The sequence below is a fragment of the Centruroides sculpturatus genome, unplaced genomic scaffold, assembly GCF_000671375.1.
Source record: "Centruroides sculpturatus isolate CEXI.00-Female unplaced genomic scaffold, Cexi_2.0 scaffold1344, whole genome shotgun sequence".
Classification (NCBI taxonomy): domain Eukaryota; kingdom Metazoa; phylum Arthropoda; class Arachnida; order Scorpiones; family Buthidae; genus Centruroides; species Centruroides sculpturatus.
The window spans coordinates 90809-115477 of record NW_019385699.1 but is presented as its reverse complement, the minus strand read 5'-3'; the positions used below and the strand labels follow the sequence as shown (position 1 = coordinate 115477).

Genomic DNA, 24669 nt, shown 5'->3' with positions numbered 1-24669 from the left:
ACCAGATTTAATTGTTACATAACACTTACTGCTGAGAATGATGAGAATTGCTGAGAATCAACAAACTGTTTTCAATTTCATCAATTTTCTGGAACTTTTACAATTGTTCTATAATCGAACCAATATGCAATAACAAATTTGAATTTAAAATAGTTTGAACATTTGGTTAAAAATTGAAATATATAAAAATATTTATAACAATGTCTGAAATGTTATCAATTTAATACACCTAATTACTTAATGAAGACTAAACATAGTTGAAAACAAAAAATTGCATCTAAAATAGTACAGTAGAAGCCGTTCTTAATGCTCTCCCTTCCCCCCACAGGAGTATTTTGAAAAATCCCTTCTTAGTGTGTGTTTTCATGACATACCCTAACAGTGTACCAAATTTCACCTCTTTAGGTTCGACAGTTTGCTCTGGTTGATGATGAATCAGTCAGTCAGGACAAGTAATTTTATATATTTAGATTATTATGTAAGTTTATATATTTACAAAAATAATATAATTATTTCTATTCAGTTCTTTGGCATAGGTGGTGATTTTCACATAAATTAGTCTACTGAAAGTACAAGGGCTATTTTTTAAATAAGGTCCGTTTGTGAATGAGAGTGAGAATGGTGTACAATCGCGGTAGTATGCGTGCACTACTGCTCTGAGCAAGTTTGGCGCACATTTAGAAGTAATTTGCAGTCATATCATCTATGTGCTGAGCTATAGAAGTTTATAATGTTTAAGAAAATTGAGTTGCCTGCTGACTGAGATATGATCTGTTATTCAATTCTTGAGTACAAGAAACTTGGCTGCAGCGGAAATTCACTGTCAGATTTGTGAAGTTTACAGTTCGAAAATGGGTGAGAATGTTCAAGGATGGGCGGGTTAAAATGTACATGATGAGCCATGCCCTGGCCGACCTTCTCTGATTTCTGAAGATTTGGTTCATGATGTGGATAACAAAATTTGAGATGACCGACGATTCACATTTCAACGTTATCAATTGAATTTCCACAGGTTTCAAGATCAGTTTTGTATACCATTGTTTTGGAGAAACTGAATTATCGAAAATTGTGTTCTCGGTGGGTTCTGAATGCTTTCTGACGATCACAAAACAAAAAGATTGGACAGTGCTTTATCATTTTTGACTTGATATGATCAGGAAGGAAATGAATTGTTGGACCACATTGTTACAGGAGATGAGACTTGAGTGTCTTGCATGACTCCTGAGTTCAAGCAACGATCAATGGAATGGTGACACACATCTTCGCCAACCAAAGTGGAAGCCAAACAGACAATTTCAGCACAAAAGATCATGGCAACTGCCTTTTGGGACAGGAAAGGGATTTTGTTAGTGGATTTTTTGCTGAGAGGCACAACAATCAATTCTGATGCATATTGTGTGACCTTGAGAAAACTCCAGTGTGCCATACAAAATAAGTGGCATGGCTTACTGTCTTCCAGTGTGATGTTGCTCCATGACAATGCAAGGCCACATGTACATGTTTCTGCACAAACACAAGGTCTGATCAGTTCTTTTGGATAGGAACAACTGGATCATCCACCTTACAGCCCAGACCTTGCACCCAGTGATTTTCACTTGTTTCGATACTTAAAGGAGTTCCTTGGTGGTCAATGGTTCAATGACAATGAAGAAGTGAAAACTGCAGTCATGGATTGGGCTTCTTCACGGGCAGCAGATTTCTTTGAAGTTGGAATTCAAAAAATTGTTGAGTGATATGACAAATGTTTAAACAAATATGGAAATTATGTAGAAAAGTAGATAAAAGTATGTAGAATATGGAAAAATATATATTTTAATGATATTTACACTATTTTTCTTCGTATTAAAAAAATGGACTTTATTTAAAAAATAGCCTTTGTAAATATATAAAATGTAAAACTGAAAAGCTAAGAATTTGCAAATTAATTAATTTTTATATATATTATTTATCTATATTTTTTAAACATTCGATTTGTGATATAAATGGAATTACTCATTAATTAGTAAATTTTCATTTCAATAACAAAAATTTAATGTAAATAAAATATAAAAAAGTAATCTCAATTAAATAATTATATCATCACCATCAACTTTCTGTTTAATACTCTATGGCAAACAAAACAAAACCAAATAAATTGCTGAAGATCAGTTTCCTTTAATTTGAATTTTATCATTTATAAATCTACATACATTGTGATATTTATACTATCTGTGGCTTATAAATCTGTTCCCATTTCTGTTTAATGTAGCTTTAATTTTAAGTCATAGCTCAATTTATTCACTTTGGGGGTTTTTTTTTCAAGATCTCTCTTACACGTCTAACATTATTCTTTCTTTCTTTCTGTATACCTCACAGTGTAATGTGGAAACGAGACAGCTATTGTAAACTACCATTGCAGAAAACAAAATGAAATATATTTTAACTATTTTGTATTTCTTAGCTAACACATTTAACAGTATGAGAAATGCCAAAACAATTATACCCTTGTCAGTTATTTTTACTTATTGTTTGGATAAAAAGTCAGGTAGGATAATTAAAAAGAATAAAAATCATTTAATATTCTTTTTTCTTTTAAATATTTCATAAAAGTTTTTAAATTTCCAATAAAAAATTAAATCACCTTNTTGTTTATTTTATCCAACTGTATACAAATTTATAAACGCAAATTTCTAAATTAGACAAACTGCGATATTTCTTTTACAACGCTGGAATATTAGACACGAAATAAGATTCTTTAATGCAGTTATATAATACATTTACTACTGAAGGCCACTGATGCATTTTCGTCACGTGATGACAATTCAACACTGAAATCGATCGTTTGCGTCATATTCAAAAATATCTTTCATAACAGAAGCTAAATTCGCTTTATGTAACGAAATAAGCTGCATTATAATCGCGGAATTGAAACTGAACCTAATATTGTTCGATATTCACATTACGATCTTCGATACCTAACAGTAAAACATGTATTCAGGTTACAAGAAACGTAGTTTGTGCTTTGTTTGTTTTTTGCATCCAGTCCTCGTGTCAGTAGAAATATTTGCGATCAAAACAATGTATTGCGATTATAAGAGGCCCGCCAAAAAATGGAAATATCTGTCAAAGTTATATCCAATGTACAGTACAAACAGCTATAGAGATATTTCAGTGGACTAATATAATACTTTCTACTCAAGAAGTAACAGACAATTTGGTGTGTGTCGGATGGATCCGAATGATGCCAAACAATAAAATACTCATGAAATGTACTGTAATTTCATTTTATATTTTCTTAGCTTTTCAATTCAGTTTCTTTAAAAGGAAGAGACTTTATTTTCCTAGAAATAACAGTGGATACGAAAGAGAGGAACAAATGGCTAACGATATTCAAATACTTTTTATAGCTGTACTTACACTTTTATTTTTTTCAATACTTCCATTTGTTACTGTAATTGACTTATTTCTGTATCCTACTTTAAAGGAAATAACTAATTCCGAGTTTGAACTCGCATTCTGTAATCTAAATATCACATTAATGTGCATTTACGGAATTGGACAATTAGATTGTTGTGTACTTGTTATGGGTGCAGGTGCCGTAATTATCTCGAAGAGATTCAAGAATTTATCTGATTCAGTCGATGAATTGAAAAAAGACGAAAGTTTTCTGAGGAATAAAATTGAAACCTTGATTGAAACTCATTGCGATTTATGGTCTTATATACAAGAATTAAACTTAGTTTGTGAAATATACGCTCCTGCTGTATATTGTTGCGCAATATATCAGACAAGTTTCTTCTTCTGTGCAGTTTTTTTCTTTGGAATTGATGGTATAATGCGTCTTGCAATTTCTATAATTTTGATTATTCTGGTTGTCGCAACAATGGTTTTAACTTTTCAACTATCTCGTTTCACGTCTTTAGTAAGTTAATTTTAAACCTATCATGTTTTATTAAGTAAATANTAAAAAAATTACATTTTCTTATAGATTTAAGTTAGTGATCAATTTAAAAAACACACATGCTTTTTCCATTATTGTAAAATTGATCGACGTGTATAAATCGATTAAAAATATCCATTAATTGAAATGTTAACAAAATTCAACTTCATTCCTTATGCATATTTTCGTGTTTCTACTCGAGTGATATACTAGAATTAATGCTCAGTTAATCGTATTTCCAATTAGTTATAATATTCCAGATAGTAAATTTCACGAATAATCTAAATCAATATTGCATGAAGGTTCAGAAAATTCTGTATTGATAAGTAATCAACTATTCTCAAATATTATAGATTTCTTAATTGTTTTTGAAATCAGAATGATGGAACGAGTTCGCTTTGAAGCATTCAGAAAAAAAAAATTTTATTTAAATGTTAAGGAGTCGTATATTTTAAAAGATGTTAGTTATGATGGCCTTCCTGTAGACTTGTTTATTAAAGAAATTCATTCTGGAGCATTGGAAGTGACAAGTGTTGAATATAGAAGTGTGACTGAGATGTTAATTGAAAAAGGAGTTGCTCTTCCTGCAGAAACGTAAGATGAAAAATAATCTTTATATTATGTGATGTTTTGTCAAGTTTATTAGTGTTTTCAGAACTACCCATTACCCACATTACCCATAAATACATTTAGTAAGATATACAAAAGGTTAATTTCTATTTTAAAAAATATTACTAAATGGAATGTAAATAAAAAATAATTTGAAAGCAAAGTATCATAGTTTATATATGATACATATTAAATCACCAAACGATCGCCTAATTATCGGGCTATAATATGGCTACTTTAAATGATTGGAATAAAGTAATTTGACATTAGAGGTAGGCGTTAGGCACCATCTCTTAATTAAATTAATAATTAAAATTAAATAAATGAATTACTCAGGCTGTGAGTTGATGTTTATATATATACATATTAAATATTCAAATTTAAAATATGTACATTTAATTAATTATTGAATTAACAGATTATTTTATTAAACAAACCTGATACACTTATACAAGTATTACCAAATAATTTGGCAGATTATTTAGTATAAAATTTTGTTAAATTATGAAAGAAATAACTAAACTTTCTTTTAAGTTATTTGTTTATTTTGGTTTCAACTTTTCCAGTTATGTGCATATCCTCTTGTATCATATCTTTGAAATCATATTATTGAANGAGCTTACTTAAATTTGTCTATGTAGGTGTCTGTGCAGATGTGTATTTATATATATTTATATTAAGATTGAGAAAATGAAATTTGGCAAAGTGTCTTTTATATAAGGGGCATTGATGCTATTAAATTTTGGTTGTGAAAGGTCAAGGGGATGCATAGATAGAGGTTGGTCACATGTCATATCTCGAGAGGGGTCATGCTTAATGAAGATTTTATTTGTTGTTAGCATTTAAAGTGTTTTATAAAACTCATCTCTATCCTCAAAATTAAGTCTTTTGCTATTTTATAATAATTTAAAATATGTACATTTTATTAATTATTGAATTAACAGATTATTTTATTAAACAAACCTGATACACTTATACAAGTATTACCAAATAATTTGGCAGATTATTTAGTATAAAATTTTGTTAAATTATGAAAGAAATAACTAAACTTTCTTTTAAGTTATTTGTTTATTTTGGTTTCAAATTTTCCAGTTATGTGCATATCCTCTTGTATCATATCTTTGAAATCATATTATTGAAGTAAGCTTTCTTCATTCCTTTAAATTGGAAGCAAAATAAGTTTGATTTACAAACTCTACTTAAGTACACACATTTCATACCTTATGGAATAAAACAAATCTACTTATTTGAATACTTTCAAAATTGAATCTTAAATTTTGATACTTTTTTGCATTAATAAAGAACATGATAGTTTGATGATAATAATTTTACTTTTAAAATCCTTACTCTTTAACAGCTGTTTGTATGTAGAAATTAATCTAGCATAACCCATTTATCTTTAAACCCTAATAAATCTTTGGAAGAAAAAGTTGTATAAGATGATAATGTGTGATCATATAAAAACAAAGTACTGATGTTAATGTAATATATTTAAAATGTTTAATATAAAAAATTATATCCAAATTACTCTGTCAGAAATAGAAATTTTAACACCAGGAGGGGTTACATTAGGTAAACAAAAATTACACAGAATATTTATCTATGTGATTTATTACGTTGATAATGATTTTTGAGAGTATAACTCACGAAATGTGCATGCAACACTAGCATGAATGTCATCCATCTTAATAACCATTGCCAAGTTGATTGTAGCACCATATGTACTGTACTGTACACAGTGGTGATATTCGAAATATTTAACAAAGGGTTCGCTAAGAGAAAAATTTTCCTTAACAATTTTTTTTTTTTCGCACAAATGGTGCATTAGCAACATTAGCGCAAAAACTGACCTTAAGATATCCATATAAATAAAAAAGATACGTTCGCAAAATTAAGTCAGTTAAAATTTAACATTGTTTATGCCAGAACAATATTTTTTTGATAAATAATAAAAAAGAGTGTTCAAAATGGTTTATTTTGTACATATTTTAATATTTTTCATTCAAAATATTTTATAAACATAAAAATTGGCNGGTTTGCGCGCCAATTTTCGTACGTGCGTTAATCGAGCCGAATAGTTTGGCCGAATATTCGGCTATTCGGCCACGCTCTTGGCCGAATATTCGGTATTCGGCCTGAGGCCGAATATACTATTCGTTACAACACTAATTTATTATAACCTATTTATGAACAATGAATTGATATGTTATTCTAAGTTATAAGTGGGTTAACGTGATAAATGACTGATAAGAAAAATGTTTCTAACATAATTAAGAAGTGCCCAATGTTCTGAAATGAAAAAAGATGTTTAAGTATATCTTTTATATGTAAGTTTTTCCAATAGTATCTACAAATTTAACAATTTGTCACAACTGAAAACTGAGATATACAAACTTTCAAATATCAGTGGAACCATTATATAAAGTAATATTCTTTCAAATAATTGTTTCAATTTGTGTAATAATTTTATTCTTAACTTTAGTGATCTTCTTTAATCATTTCTGAAAGACTCGACTCTCCATTTTCAAGAATATCTCTTGTAATGATAAAGATTTTACTTTCAACAATTGATATCAGCTCCTTCGGAGTCATTGAGCTGCCTTCAAAGTTGGGTTAATGGCGATATCTCAGGGTAACAGAAAGTTTATGATATGTTCATAATTGTTATTGGAGATGGCTGAATATCACTTTATTCGAATGCGAATATAAAATTGATGTGTTAGCTTGGCCCGAATGACTACGAGAAATATTAGATGAGAAGCGGCTTGGAATAGTTTTGTAATCAGTTTTATCGACTACGGCCGACATTTGTTGCTGTTGTAACGTGAATCTGCATTCGAAGCTATTTGTAAGTTGTTTCTAACTAATGAGAATGCAATAATATTTTTAAAATATGGCGAGTACGAAAAATACGACAACGTCGTTCAGACAGTTTGAAAGAATGATCGATTTTATGAAAAATTATATTATTAAAAATGATAAATGATAAAGTTAGGAATAATTTTTATGGTTCTAGTTCAAGAAGAATTACAGAGAAATACAACAGAATCATTTACAGCGCATTCAGTAAAAATCAGAACAGCCAACATTTTATTAAATTAATAAATTGAAAGTTCTACCATTTATTGCTGTCTGATAGTTGTCATTTCTTACACACTGACGATATAATTTTTCTATTTCTTATACGATTCTGTATAAATTAGCAGGCTAATTATTCATAAATAAATGATTTATGACCAATAATGATAAGAACAATTCAAAAATTTAATTCACATATATATATTATTTTAAACTTAATTTTTAAATATGTTTTACTGGATGTCTATGAACCCGAATCATCTAACTAGGATATCTGTTATTGTTGCTATGACAATAAAAAATTGTTCTCTGCTTGTAAAGCAAAGCGTTGTTAATTCGGAAAACGCAAAATGGTTAAAAGCAAGATACTTTCAGCGTTTGTAAAGGATAAAATAAGTGTTTCGAGTGAAGCTAGTGAGTCAATAAATTCTATCGCTAAAAAACAGGAAGAACGATTTGAGTGATAAAGAATTATTTGACGTTGGGCAAGTAATATGCAGTCAAAAAGAGTAACGGAAGACCGCAAAAACTTACTTCTCGTAAGAAACGAGCAATTTTAAGGAAAATTACGAATAGTACAAGCTATTTCAGAAATATTGTTGCAATACCCGAATATGGAGTAAGCTTGGGGACAGTTTGGAACTTAGTTTATGCTGCCAATTGTATGAAATCTCCAGAAGAAAGTCAAAACTAATGCTTACAGACAAGCACAATGCTGCTAGACAGACTTGGACCAGAAATCACATTACCTGAAATAAAGAGTGGAGGAATGTAATATGGTCAGATGAGAATAGTTTTAGTTTAGATAGGGGAGACCGGAGCAAGATCGGCATGTTAAGCTTTACTTAAATTTTGTGTGATAAATACTGCTGTAAACTGAAAAAAAANTGCTAAATAAATTGGTAAAAAAAAGTATATTAAGAACTACTTTTTAAAAATTTAGTTTGATTTTACATATTTAACTTATTAATATTATTAACATCTAAGATGATTAATTTATTCAATACATTGACATTAATGTACCTATATTTACCTATATTTGAAAATTTTGTGTTTCAGATCTTGTATTATTGAAATTCCGAGAGATATACCTCCAAGGAAAGTTTCAGAAGAAAAATTTGAGCACATTAATAAAGTTAAATCTAGCAATACTAAGAATAATGAAGATGCTCCATTTATTATACCATCAAAACCACCACCTAAACCAAAAAGTGAAGATAAAAAAGGTTATATTGCTGTAAATATAAGTTATGTTGAAACTCCAGACTGCATATTTTTTCATCTTGCCAAACAAAAGCAACAATTAGAAGAGTATGTATATGTACTTTTTAAAAATTTAATATTATATTAAGAAATTCACTGTTGTTATATAAAAAAAAAATTATTGTTATAAGAATTTTTTTTTAACTTTTACCACTCTTTAGACACTAAGAGTGCCTTTTTTTTCTATACCCATTGTGGGTTTGGTCAGGTCCACAATTAGAATGATTGTATGATGAGGGACTGACTGGGCCCGACATATTTGAGACTGACTACCCTTGAAAAATTCCCAGGAGTTGCTCGTCTGGGTTCAATTCTGGGTTTTTGGAGTGACATGCCAGTACCTTAACTGTCTCAGCCATGTGACCATTGAATTTAGATGCTAGAAGATATTTTCTAAATATTTAAACAAGGAATCATAGTTAATATTTAAAATAAAGAATTTTATATTTTTTTTCAAACTTGCTGTTATATTATAATTTTCCTTAAGACAGCATTCTAATTGTTTAAGTTTAAACATGTTTTTAATATATTTTTTAAAAGAAACAAAATCACTGAGAAATGTTACATGTGTTTAACAACGGGATCGGAAAACTTTGAAAATGTTAACAACGGGTTCGGCCGAACCTGTGCGAACCCGCTGAATATCACCACTGACTGTACATGCATTCAACTGTAGAGATCTTGGATATCATTTCACATCTGCTGCATCTGCAATGGTTTTTGCTAGTTGTGGATGAGCCTGAATTCATTATACAATCACACATATGTTCTATTGGCAAAAGATCTGACAATGTGGCTTGTTGTAGTAATACCTTGACATTTCAAACAGCATGTTGGCAGTATGGTAACCAGCATTATCCCAGGCTCTCTGAATACTGTTCACGAATGGCAGAACAAGTATGATCATCCCTCTGATGTTTGTTATTATGTCTGATTTATTACGAAAGTCTGCTGTCATGGTGTTTGGAGTAACTTTGGTTACCTTAAACATCATGACAGCCAACTTTCATAATAAACTCCTAACAAAATAGCATAAAAAAAATCTCTTTCTAGACCATAATGACTAAGATTGGATGTTATGCCAATGGTGGATGCTGCTTGCCAAGACATTCTGTATGCCTCCTCCTGATCTGTGTAAGTCCATCATAGGTATGAAGACAAAAACAGTTCTCATTTGTGAATAACACAGAATTCTATTGTCTCCAATTGGCTCTTTCATGACACCACTGAAGATGCATGTGACAGTTGGCAGTAATGAGTGACAAACATGCCTGAAGCAGAGGTTACTCTCCAGTTGATGGTTCCAACCCATTCTTGTGGAGACTCTGGATACCACTGCTGCTTGAATTTGCACTGCAGATGGCTTCCAATCTACCAGGGATATGCTTCTTATGTGCTATTGTTCTTCCACTCCAGTGATATGGGAAGATTCGGATCTTGGTCTTCTGGTAGTAGTGTCTTCCTGGACCATTGCTGCTAACAGTTGTACACAGTGGACACATCTCATCATATTCTGCAATCTCATGAATTGAAAATGTGCCCTCTTGTGGTCTACCACACCATCTTGTTGAAAACTAGGTTAATTGCTGATATATAGTTTGTTGTCACCTTTGAGGCTTTCTGCACATTACAGCTAATATCACCACAGCCTTCCACAGTGAAACTAATGCTTATAAACAGCTCAACACATGTCTATTGGAAACTTCTAATTTGCAATTGTTACGAGGGCTGTTCGGAAAGTTCGCAGCCTTGCCTATATGCGGCGCTGCGATCAATTTAATTTTTGGCGGGAATAATTCAGCCATCTTTGCTAGAGATATGATACCAATTTTTGCTTGATTTGTCAAAAAGTTTTGCCATGACAGCTTAGTAGATAGTCAGTGTGCAGATGCTCAAAAACAGAGACTCGTGCGGTCATAAAATACCTGACGAAAAAAGTGTTGACCCCATCTCAAATCAAAGCTGACATGGATGAAGTTTTGGGAGAGTCTGCTCCTTCGTACACCACTGTGAAAAAATGGACAGCCCTTTTTAAATCTGGCAGAGAGAGTGTGGAAGATGACTCTCGCAGCAGACGGCCATCAACTGTTGTCACTGAAGAAAATATCCACAAAGTTCACGATTTGGTATTAGCAGATCGCCGTTTGAAAATGCGTGAGATAGCTGAGACATCAGGCATCTCTGTCGACCGAGTGCACCACATCCTAACCAAAAATTTGGGTATGATGAAGGTCTCAGCAAGGTGGGTGCCGCATCTGCTGACTGCCGAGCAAAAACGTGTTTGCACTTTGATGTCAAAGGAGTGTTTGGACTTCTACCAGAAAAATCCACAGGATTTCTTGAGTCGGTTTGTGACTACTGACGAAACATGGATCCATTACTACACTCCTGAAACAAAAGATCAGTCAAAGCAATGGAAACACCACAGTTCGCCACTGCCAAAGAAGGCAAAGACAGTTCCATCAGCGGGAAAAGTGATGGCCTCGGTTTTTTGGGATGCTAAAGGCATCATCTTTATTGACTACCTAGAAAGAGGAAAGACCATTAATGCTGTCTATCACTGTGAACTTTTGGAAAAATTGAAGAAAGAAATCAAAGAAAAAAAGGGCACACTTGAAAAAGAAAAACGTTTTGTTCCACCACGATAATGCACCTGCACATTCCGCCAGAATCACTGAACAAAAGATAAACGAACTTCGCTTCCAATTAGTTCCACATCCACGTACTCACCTGATTTGGCCCTCAGTGACTTCCACCTTTTTCCAAACCTAAAAAAATTCTTGGCTGGAAAGAGATTCCACTCAAATGACGAAGTCATCTCTGAAATGAACGAGTATTTTGCACACCTTGACAAATCAACCTATTGTGATGGCATAAAAAAGCTAGAACATCACTGGAATAAGTGCATAACTAACAACGGAGACTATATTGAAAAATAAAAAACGTTTTAACATTATTTTGTTTGTTGTTCTATTTGAAGCCGCAAACTTTCTGAACAGCCCTCGTACATGCATTCTGTGAGTTGTGCCCTTGAAACTGGTATTAATATAGATGTATAATACTGTATAATAATTCATATAAATAAATATTCTGTATAATTTTTGTACACCTACTATAACTCCTCCTTGATCTTCGTGATTTCCATTTCAAACAGTGACTTTACACATTATTCAATTAAAACTTTCTCACATGTTAAATTGTAATACATAAACTTAAGAATCAAATGTTTTTATTTCACTAAAAGGAGAAGAAGAAATACTAGTCCAAAAATCGAAGAATTTAAAAAATCATCAAAATCTACTATTGAAAATGCATCAAAGTCTGAAATAAAATCACTGTCATCAATAACAACAAATCCATCGCAATCACCTTCACCATCGCCAACTGAAAACTTGACATCATTACAAGTGACTACAAATATGACAGTAACTGTCAATCAAAAGGAAAATGAGAAAAAAATTGATGACATAAATGCATGGAAACCAGCTCCTGCTCCAACGAAGAATGTTTTTTATGGTGTTCCCACTCATGTTGGAGAAGATGGATGCATTTACTTACAACCGGAAGGAGAAAGTATGTATACAAAAATGATTCAATAAGTTATTTCATTTTAAATATTAAAATATCAGGAATATAATAATAGTAGCAGGAACTCATTGAAATTGAGTTTTATTCAATTAAAATACAATCAATGAGCTCATTTAAAATTTGGCATTCTAACAAAATTCATCAGTATAGCAAGTGTTTTCTGGGTCTGTTTGAAAGTGATTTGTATCTACCTGTTCTTCAGTACCATAAGGCTTTCAATTTTGCATTTGGGTTGCATAGTGGTAATTTAGCATTCTTAAGGTTGACCAACTTTGGATTAACAGTGATGGCAGTGATGCCTGCCTAATGCAATCATCTTGTCCTGGGCTTTGTGAATAAAACTTTTAAACCTACCAACAGTCAGATGTTCACGTTTATTTTTCTGTTGGCAGATTTGCCAAGAAAGCCATCAATTGGCACTAAGTAACAAATTGGGTGGTTAGAATCACATTTTGGTCTCATCATGGAGTAACAGTAAAATAGAGAGATTGGTACCTTTGATAGATGGTGCTGCAGTTAATATTCACAAAACTAATTTATTTTTAAAAATTTTTATAGTTTATATAGTTATATAAAATCTTTTAGTGTTGAAAAATACATTTATTTATTTTACTAATATATACATTATTATTATTACAGATTTTAAAAATTAAAATAGTTTAATTCAAAAATAAAAGTGATTTTGAATTTTATTTTATTATTTAAATATATAATGCTAAGTGTTAAAAATAATGCAGAAAGACTATTAATTAACACATAATTAGGAAAAATAGCAGGAATTCAGAATAGGGCTAAGCAACAAATTGTTCTAATGGTTAAAAAAAAACTAAATTACTAGATGGCATGCAAGCACTTCCTGTAGACTTAACATTGTATATTTGCCACTTCATCACATCTGAATCATTGTGCCTTTCTCAAATCTCTCTTCAGTGGCATCATCTGCAGGGTAAGAGCATTAATTTGATGCCTGAACTGTATATTTAGTCTGTCAGCTGTTTACTAAAACTGTCTTACAGACTTGCCCTTTTTAAATTACTCTATAGATTTAAGTTCTCAATATGAACAGTTTCGTATAATATAAATTATCTTTTAAAAATTTAAATAATAATTCCAATTTGTATTTTGTATTTTATAACAGCTGTAAAAAATAATTTACTTCTTATAAAAAATGCACTTAAATTAAAATATGAAAATATTGAGAATGAACCTGCAAAATCATATCCTTCTGTTGGACAAGCATGTGCTGCAAAATTTTATCTTGATAATTGTTGGCATAGAGCAGTAGTTACTAAAGTAAATCCTCCAAATATACAGGTATGCAGTTTTTCATTAATAATAATGATTTTAAATGAAATTTAAAATATATTGTGTATTAAAACATGTTGTTTAGGTTACTTTTGTGGATTATGGAAATTCAGAAAATGTGAAATTAGAAAATATTCACTTAGATATTGTGTTATCAGACATTCCTAGACAGTGCATTGAATGTATTCTTCATGGTGTTGAGCCGGTAAGTATCAATTTTAAACTAGTAAACAATTATTTAATTACTTATCAATTATGAAGTTAATTAAATTGCAATAGAAAATATAGAGACCAGAATCATATTTTTAGTGGTATAAAATTGAAAAAACATTTAGAAAGAAATGTGTCAAAAGCAGAAATGTGTTTCTTTATGTAAAAATATATTGTTTTGTTGATGCATTATAGTTTGCCTTTCTAGTACAGTAGGTGATCGGTTAACAAACAGTTTGAATAGCAAACAAATTGGATAACGAACACTTTTGCAAAAGATTTTTATCATTGGACAACAAATACATGTTTGGATAATGAATACTTTACTGAGCAAACATAAAAAGAAGTGACAGAAAATAATGAATACTGATTGATTTTCCCTTGTCTTCAGGTAACAATTCAAAACATTTCAGAGCGCAGGAGATGTCAACATTGATGCTCAACCTGATACTGATCAGATAATATTCCTCTGAATTTTGAAACTCTCCCTTGTAATTCCAGCTTTTTGTTTACCTTTCTGACAAATAATTTTTTATAGTCTTTGCAAGACTGTCGGACAGGCACTTGTTAAGTTTTGTGTCGGGGGGTTTATTTACAAAAGGTGAAAATTTAACTGTCCCATCAGATATTCGTTAACGTTTTAATACCAAATTTCAAATTTCATCCAGGTCTTGCATTTAAATAATTTTTTGTGGACTAGTTGATTTCTGTTCTCTGAATTTTTGTAAGTGCTTTTCTGAACTTTTTATTTAAAAAAGAAACTGATTATATTATGGATCCTAAAAAAAGAAGTGTCAAGAACTGTGCTGACCATAGAAACTGAGTAAGAGATAATAGCCAAGATAGAAAGTGGGCACAAGATGTCTGATGTTGCTATGCAGTATGCTTGAACAGGTCTACAGTAGGCACAATCTTAGCTATGAAAGATATATCAAGAAGTCTCAAGCTCCTAATGGAGTAATGAAATCACATCTGAAAAATAACGAGCATTTTAGAGCTCATAATTGAACCTGAAACTGATCTGACAACAGAAGAACTCCAAGAACTCTCAAATGAAGAATACCAAGAAACTTGGTGAGATGTGTTTTATTTTAAAAAAGAGGAAGATAAAAGAGGACCAATGTCGACATCTGCTACTAAAGATCTTTTGAAGAAGTGGGAAGATGTCAGAACAATGATCATCCAAGTGACATCCAAACCAGAATAAGGTTAATAGGGTTGGGGATCTCTGCAATTACAATACTATTGATTACTTCCGAAAAATCCCGAAGAAAAAAGTGANAATAGAAATACATTCAAACTTTTTCTATCGGTCTATAAATTTAATATTATTAAACATTTTTTTCTTTAAAAGATGCTGAATTTTATGAAAAGATACGGTAAAACTCCATTTGGAATAAGCATCGGCGGATACTTTTATATTAAAAAAAACTTCTTTATTCGAGTAAGTTCGTTCAATATATTCTGTTTGACTTTATGAAACTTGTAAAAATATCATTTATAAACTTCGTATATAGTTTACAAATCTATTTTATTGGAAGAATCGTAGTAAATGTGTAACTCTCTTTAGGTGTAAACGTTATGGGCCAAGTGATTAATAGGGAATTGTTTAATAATGCGCAGCCATTATAAATAATGACTAAACTGGGTGCGCAGTCTGATAAATATTGATTAATTTATTAAATTGACCAGACATTATAAATACAGCTACATTCCCTTTGGACAATTTGATTTTAAAAAAGTCCATTTTTCGGTAAGAATTATTTAGTTTTGTGAAAGAAAGTCAAGCTGAATAAACTGGCCTAAGATAACTTTTATTTGCATTTTAAAAAATGACATTATTTATTTGATTACCTGATATTAATTTATATGTTCTAATTGTCCTGTAAATACAATCTGGAAGAACNACACTACAGAAGGCCACTATATTGAATATATACCACATTGTTAGGAAATTCCTGAATACAGACACTGACACACTTATTTAATTTTAGTTTTGTTTTTGTTGCTATGCCTTGACTCTGGTCCAGCATAGTAAACAGCCACTGGTGTCAACCGAGTATAACCCACTAATCCAACATAATAATAATTTTAATCGTAAACCATTGTCAAAAAAATTTAATGTTTTATTTTATTTATACGAGCAATTAAGATTTTGCTGACGTTTGGAATTAATTATTTTTCTTTGTAGCAATTTCATTTATTAGATTTGCTTCTAATTTTGCAGCAGCATCGAATATAGCTTTGGCCTCCAGAAAATGATGACATTCTTGCAAATTCTCTAAGCGAAATTTTTGCACCCGGTACATCTCTAACAGAAATAAAGTTTTCTTTACAAACAGTAAATTGGTTTCTGAANAAGAATACCAAGAAACTTGGTGAGATGTGTTTTATTTTAAAAAAGAGGAAGATAAAAGAGGACCAATGTCGACATCTGCTACTAAAGATCTTTTGAAGAAGTGGGAAGATGTCAGAACAATGATCATCCAAGTGACATCCAAACCAGAATAAGGTTAATAGGGTTGGGGATCTCTGCAATTACAATACTATTGATTACTTCCGAAAAATCCCGAAGAAAAAAGTAAAGCAATCTACATTGGACAGATTCTTTAACCCCTGCAAACAGAAAAAACATGACTAATAAAAATGCAAGACTGTCTATATATGTATTTTTATTATTACTTATAAATAAACATAGTAAAAAAGTCTATATTTTTTATTTTTTGGAGTCTCCGGAACAAATTCATCAAATTCCCATCAAAACCTATGGTAAATCAATAATTGGTTAATGAACAGTCTTAGAACAGATTATGTTTGTTAACCAATCACCCACTGTATGTCTTCCTTTTCATTAAGACAAAATCCTTAGATTTGTGTATCTTTATAGTGAATATGTTATTAAACGCTAATCACTTTTTAGTCAACACTGTTTTTTCATTTCCTTTTGAGTATTGAAACCTTGAGAGAATATGATTGTAGGTTAGAATTACAAATGTGACATCTGTTTAACCACATTTTTTTGCATACAGATAAAATCTACTGAAGTTATTAATATAATTTTAGTCATCGATCTAAGGTGTACTTTTCCTTTCCAACCAGTGGAGTGAGTGAAAGTTCAAACAATTGGAACTTTTTAATTAATTATTACTTATAATTTCAGAAAACAGAAAATGGAGAATGGTTGACTTCCACTTTAGACTTTATTCACAATAATATTGTTGAACGGAAATGTAAAGTAGTGGTAATGGTAAGTGAAATGTTGCTATTATGAAATTTAACTCTTTCTTAATGTAATTTATTCTAAAATACAATAAAACAAAGTTGTTAAAAATATAACTACTGTACAATAATTTTTTTAAAAGTGATAATCTACAGCAATACTTTCCATGATTAAAAGAAACAGTTATGATAATTCAATTAAAATTAAATGAATTTTATTCATTTACAATTTAATATATTTCTGTAAATGTTTTTAGAACTTCATTCTGTGGGTTGGATGGCCAAGGTCTTAAAGTAGCATTCATCAAATTCCCATCAAAACCATATCCAAATGAGTTGAGAAACACCAAGAATTTTTTGGGAATGGTCATCCAGATATGTCAGGCCTGTCCTGCCCATCCATTGAGGGTATGGCTGAACTTATAAGCTTCCTAAAGAAAGCTTTCTTAGTGCTTGCAGAGCAGAAAGAATTTTAAAATATATATATACATAGAAGAAAACTAAAATGTCTTCAAGCTTCCATCCTATCTAATCAACAGGAACAGTCTTCACTTTGTTCCTAACATTTTAGTTTTCTTCTATATATATATATATTTTAAAATTGTGAAATATACTGTCTGCCTTTTTAATTCAAATTCATTAAATGTCTTAAACACCGAGTATATTATATCATTTATTAGAATTTTGAACTTCTTCCATATTTTGAAACTGTCTCGTATTTTTTATTTGTTTTATAAGCGCATTGTAGTGTAATAACGATTATTTGGCACGATTCATTTCTTTATTTCAATTTCGTGCCAAGTGATCATTATTACGCTACATTGCACTTATAAAACAAAGAATTTTGAACAGTTAACATCTAAAACGGTCTAAAGAATAATTCAAAACTTTATAAATGACTACTAAATTAAATACTAAGAATTAAAATATTTTGCAAAAAATTTCAGTAGTTTTCTGCACTTTGTACCTAAGACTACATATCCAAGTTATAAATATAGTTTATATAATGTTATTGAGCATAAAATATAAATCTGAAAAAGTACAAATTGACAGAAAAGATTATTTTGACAATCTATGAATAAGCTGTATTTTATTCCCAAATATGATGCATTTCTATTTGTATGTATGTGTTATTTGCATTTGTAAAGATTTCATAAATGGTTTCAGTCAGATATAGGCCTACAGTATTGGACCTTTTTTTTGTGGACCTGGCCAAATCATGAAAAAGCTGTTGTAATGCAGAAATGATCATGATATTTATTTATATTACTAATTATATTAATATATATATATATATATAATATTACATTATTACTAATAAGAATCATTATTATTTATTTTAAGGATACAAAGAACATTGAAAATTTGATCAAAAGTATTTATTGATGTTGCCTATTAATTAAACATTTTTTTGTCATACTTAGTATCTTTGTCTGTTCTGCCTAAGATGATCAATTTTCCTGACATGGTGTATATGTAATTATACAGTAAACTAAATCCATAATTATAAATTACACAATTAATTCCAGAATATTTTATATNGAATATAGCTTTGGCCTCCAGAAAATGATGACATTCTTGCAAATTCTCTAAGCGAAATTTTTGCACCCGGTACATCTCTAACAGAAATAAAGTTTTCTTTACAAACAGTAAATTGGTTTCTGAAATATAATAGATTTAATATGCCATGTTTGATACCTGTCTGTAAAGGTTTTTATCTTCAATCGCAACAACGACACCTAAAATATTGTTTCCATCACTGCAGACTCGATCTACATCTGGTACACAAATCCTTACTGTATCATCGTTAGCTGCTGGGAATTTCGAATTCAATGTATCAATCATTTTTTCTTCTATGTTTGAATCAACTGTTTGGATTTTTTATTCGTCATTCACCGACTCTGTAATAATAATAACACCCAGGATTTTTTAAACCGGCATGATTAGATGTTTTTCATGTGAAAAGGATGTTCTTTCTCCTTATTAACGTTGGTCAACGACTCGTTGGGTATAAAATGCTTTAGTTTAACTTTTAACTTTGTTCCAAACATGTCCTCATAGTGATTGAAGTTTATACCAGTGTGGTGCGCTCGATTTTTCATCAGTTGTACAAAACGTATACTAATTTTTTCGACCATTCGTTAGTATTGTTAGTCGATAACCAAGAACTAAGCATATTTTATACGTTTTGATTACATCTTTCTATTAAACCCTGACTTTGTGAGTGCCAGACGGCCGAGCGATCAAAGTGAAGGTGACAGCTTACCACTCTGGGGGTACCGGGGTCGAAACATTCCCAGAAATTTTCCGGAGTGGTATGTCGGGCCCTGTCCCTCACCACCTGGCTGCCTCATTGTAGGCCTAGCGGAACTCATAATGTGCTTGCTTAAAGAGGCCCTCTTAGTGCCCAAAGGGTGAAAAGAGTTTAAAAGAAAACTTTGTGAGTGACTGAGCTTTTCATGCACAATTTTCAACTCAGGCCACATACTATACATTTCTTTGATGACATTATTGGCATATTTTCTGCCGTTATGGCTTTGTAGAATACTCGGTGCACCAAAAAATGTAAAAATGTCTAATAGAACATATGCTACATCTTCAGCCCTTTTGGTATTTAACGGGCGTAGTTGAACGAATTTAGTCAGATGGTCTTGGTACACGAATGTAAATTTATATTGCTCATTGGCTTACGACTGCATATCTATAAAGTCGGCCTGATATCGTGAGTTCATTTCATTACTTAAAAATGATTTAAATACCAAGCCTCTGTTAGGAACATTTTGCTTTTTTCTTTCAGATTTCACATAAGTTCAAATAATTTATGATTATCTTCCCTTGCCATAGTTTTATACTGTATTTTGTACTTAATTCTTTTTCCATGCGGCATGTCCAATAGCAATACGGACATCATGCAATGTGTGAAATATTTCTTTAGTGTGAAGGTAATATTTAATCACACTACCTTCTTTTACAGGCACAATTAATTTTCTACTTCTCCAATAGATACAACGTCATATCTATGTAATTGCTGATATTCTTCTGGAAACATAGAAGCCATTTTCAATTTTGACTCTCACTTTTTGTATCATTCACAAATACGCTGATTTTTTAAACATTTATCTATTCTGGTCTTTTATCTGCTATTAACTTGTTTAATCGGTTGTTGAAGCGATTATTCATATCACTTAATTATTGGTCCGTAGGCCTGCCTAATCGTTACCTCTTTCAAAGAAGAAAACACTATTTTAAGAGGCAAAAGTAAAATTAAAACCGATTACTGGATTATCTACTAGTCGCATAAATTAAAATTCAATACTAAACTGCAGCTCAAGTGCGAGTGGTGATTAGGTAGTGTATGTTGGATAATCACTTCTTAATGTATTATTAGACTTCGTCCGACCAGATGATAGCAGCATTTATAATGACCGGTGAATCTGATAAATTATGTTAAAACATCTGATATTTATTCCAGTGCCCGATTTTGTCATTATTCACAATGACCGGATGTTATTCATAATGGCCGCACTAATCACTTAGTCCATTACATACATAGTAATTTTGAAACTATTGTTTTACAGTTTCTGAGTGCCTTATATTCATCGCTGTCTGTGTTGACGGAACTTTTAATTGCAAAGAAACCACCTTCTTGTAAAGTTGAGATTACAGATCTCATTCAATAAAGCTATTGAATGAAATTGCTTCACAGGCTGACGAAAGTTTGAATAACAACAGACTTATTCAAGGAAATGAGGTATTTTTGTGTTCGAGAAATGAAATCGAATGTTTGAATGATTGAATTATTATAACAATTTGAAATCTTAAAAATGTGAAAGAAAATACTCGTTACGAAACTTCAAGATTTGACTTTAGACTCTTTCGTAGAAAGTTACGACATCCTTTTGACAATAAATTTATTTGTCAGTAAATTTATAAAATATACTAAAGTTTACTTTTTATTTTATNATATATATATATATATATAATATTACATTATTACTAATAAGAATCATTATTATTTATTTTAAGGATACAAAGAACATTGAAAATTTGATCAAAAGTATTTATTGATGTTGCCTATTAATTAAACATTTTTTTGTCATACTTAGTATCTTTGTCTGTTCTGCCTAAGATGATCAATTTTCCTGACATGGTGTATATGTAATTATACAGTAAACTAAATCCATAATTATAAATTACACAATTAATTCCAGAATATTTTATATTAATTTAATTTTTAATTTAATATAAGATTTTGATTTAATCACCTACCTTTAGTCTAAATCACATTATATCTATCTATTTAATTAATTAGTCAAGTTTATGGCCTGACAAATCTATCATTATCAGTTAATTAATAATAGATTTCTTGTATTAATTGTATATTTCATATATTTATTTCCTGTCAAAGTTTCAAATCATGATTTTTGTTCATAAATTCAAAACAATAAATAGATGTAGAGATCTGGTATAACAGATGTTAATTGTCATTTCCATTAGTACATTACCATTCATGCTAACAACTAAACAGCAATGTATTTCAATTTGCATATTGTGTGTACTTTTTAACTATAACATGCAGCTTATTTTGGTTAAAGAAAACAAAGCAGAATGGTTTTTCAGATGTTTCGTTCTTACCATTTTCTCAAAACTTTTATTACAACACAGTTTTATACCTAAACCTATCAATTATAAATGAAATTACTAGTCAAATAGAAATTAAATTAAATATTTTTTAAAGTATTAATATTAAGTTTGAAATATATGAATATATTTGCCTATAAAATAGTAAATAAAAAGAGAATTTTATTATTATTATAATAAAAAATGAGAGTTTTATAATACATTAGATTTAATCAGTTCATGACTGAAAAAGAATTTAATGTACTGTACTTTCCAATCTTAGGATCAGCCATTACCAGACAAAAGAATTCCTATTAAATTATTCTGCAATGACGTAGATATAACAAAGATGATAGTGGAAGTTGGTCATGCCAAATTAAAAAACCAAATTGAGTCTCAAGAAGAAAAACAACCACACAATCCCATTTCCAAACAGAACAATGAAGCTGCAGTAACTACGGTAAAAGAACAATATTAATTATATCCAGAATTTCTAACACTAAAATCAAGTAACTTTAATTTTTAACTTTTACTTTTTTAAACTTTAACTTTTAATTTACATTTATAAGCACATTATTTTAAAAATTTTTTAAATTTACACTGTTAATTATCTGGCAGAAAAGCAAGCAGTTTCTTCATAGCTGAAATCAGAAATGCCATTTTATAGATATACATTAGCGTAGCTTTACATTATTAAAAAGTTGATGAAACTGCTTTTATTCATAGAAAAAAGTAATAAATGATTATTATTAAATTGTTTTTATTTGTAGAAAGTAAAACCTGTTTTACCATTTGAAACGGCCATTCTTCCAGTGGTTGGAACGTTATTTCCTGTAGTTGTCACTCAGGTTTTTAGTTTTGATGCCATTTGTATTCAGAAACTTAGAATTGATAATCCAGAAACAGACCATGAAGAAGCAATTAATGAGGAGTATGATAAGTTTTTACTTATGATGGCAGATCTGTCTCAAAATGCTGAATGCTTTCCTCAGCTTGAAAACATTGACATAGGTGAGTTTGTTTTTTTTCCCTCCATAAATTTGAACTTTTAAAGCTAACTTCATATTTATTTCTTCATTTCAGGAATGGCATGTTGCGGGATGTATACCTATGATGATAATTGGTATCGTTGCATTGTAACCAATAAAGTCAATGATGATGTTTTGGTCACTTATGTAGACTATGGAAATTCAGAGGTTATTCCTATCAAAAGGTAGTGAAATTGAGTTTTTGCAATGTTCATTTTTAACCACTTAATTTTCAATCACTTCTTAAATTTAATATCATTTTTCAAGTTTTTTTTCATATAAATCTAGGAGTATTCATGTATTCATTTACAACATTCAATATTTTTTTCTTTCTATCTGAGAGACCAGTCTGTCAGTTCTTACATTCTGTAAAAGACCAAATTATTATTGATTAATAATGTCATAATAATTCCTGTCATTTTTTTTAAATGTTACTGAATTTGCTATTTTAGAATATTTTACAATTTAATGTTTTTTTTTTTTTTTAGATTAAGAGAATTGCCAATCAAATATTTTGCCCTACCACAACAGGCCATTGGCTGCAAGTTGTCTGGTATTAAACCAGTTGGTGGAGAGTGGACTGACGAAATTGTATCCAAAATGGAAATGAAAGTATTTCCAAAAGATGGAAATTTAATAGCCAAAATCAATGTAAGATATTTTTTCGATGAATGTGATAAATTACAATTAATTCTGATGTACTAAAATGGATTATTTTTATTTTTTAGAAATGGGACGAAACACCAGAAATCAGCTTGTTTGTGGAAAATTTCGAAGGTGTGACAGTGCTAGCTTATCAGAATTTAATAGACGAAGGATTAATTGAAATTGAAGAGGACATTTAATAAAATATTTCTAGTTAAACGTAATTTAGACAAGTATTTGTTAATGTCTTATTATGTCATTATGTAAATATGGTATAATTGTATGCTTCTCTAAAAGTATTACGTTTTAATTAAACAGTCGTTTTAAATCTTTTACTGTATTTGACAGCTGTAGTTGTTTCAGAAAGAATTTTCGTTTATTGTTCAATTTGCTTATTTTCTTTCTGTTAGACATTATTTTATTATGGTTTTATACTCTTATCCAATTTAATAGCACAAGATGTGTGTAAAAACTTTGAAAAACTTCAACTTTGTGACTTTGATATTTTGTAATAAAATTTCTTAAGTATTGTGTACACGGTTTTGTAATTTCATATAATTCTAAACATCGATACTAAAGCTAATTTACTCTGCTTATTTTAAACCAGAAATACGAATATTTTGGAACAGTTGAAGGGCATATCAATGTTTTAGCACACAAAATATTAATAATATATTACTTTATAAAATACGTTTCTGAAAAGAGTAGTGTAAAATAGTATTTCACAAACAACCTGCAGAAAATTAATGGAAAAATAAATTAAATGTTCAAGTTCTGCTATGAATTATTATACAGGGTGGACCATTTTAATAGATCAGTGGAATAACTTGAAAAATATGCATTCTACCGAAAAATTATTGGGTGGAGTTATCGGATTCGTCGTAGACGGCGCTACAATCAGTGAAAATGGCATCAACTTCACTTTCTTTAGTGCGAGCTCCAATTATTTTCCCGGCTGTTATATATACATAAGGGAAGCTATTGGAATCGTTCAAATTTTACCTTAAGAGTTTTTTTTTTGCAAGTTACGTTTTGAACCACCTCAATCCGAAAAATTCTAGCAACGAGTTGCGTAACTTTCCCGACTTTTATGATATTTTATTTTAAAAATAACATTTGTATTATTAATCAAAATAAATACAGTAACTCAAATTGNAATGTAGTGTTTAAAGTTGTTATAAATTT

The 24669-nt window shown here is 30.3% G+C and overlaps 1 protein-coding gene across 1 annotated transcript; it reads left to right on the top strand.

Moving 5' to 3' along the window:
* Positions 1–4387: 4387 nt before the first annotated feature.
* Positions 4388–24099, top strand: LOC111641309 (RING finger protein 17-like). The gene is made up of 10 exons (XM_023387460.1): positions 4388–4513; positions 12114–12442; positions 13596–13771; positions 13848–13967; positions 17133–17219; positions 22095–22271; positions 22582–22822; positions 22895–23024; positions 23328–23490; positions 23568–24099. Exons 1-10 carry the CDS (start codon positions 4476–4478, stop codon positions 23682–23684), a joined length of 1578 nt encoding a protein of 525 aa, XP_023243228.1. The 5' UTR covers positions 4388–4475; the 3' UTR covers positions 23685–24099.
* Positions 24100–24669: the final 570 nt, after the last annotated feature.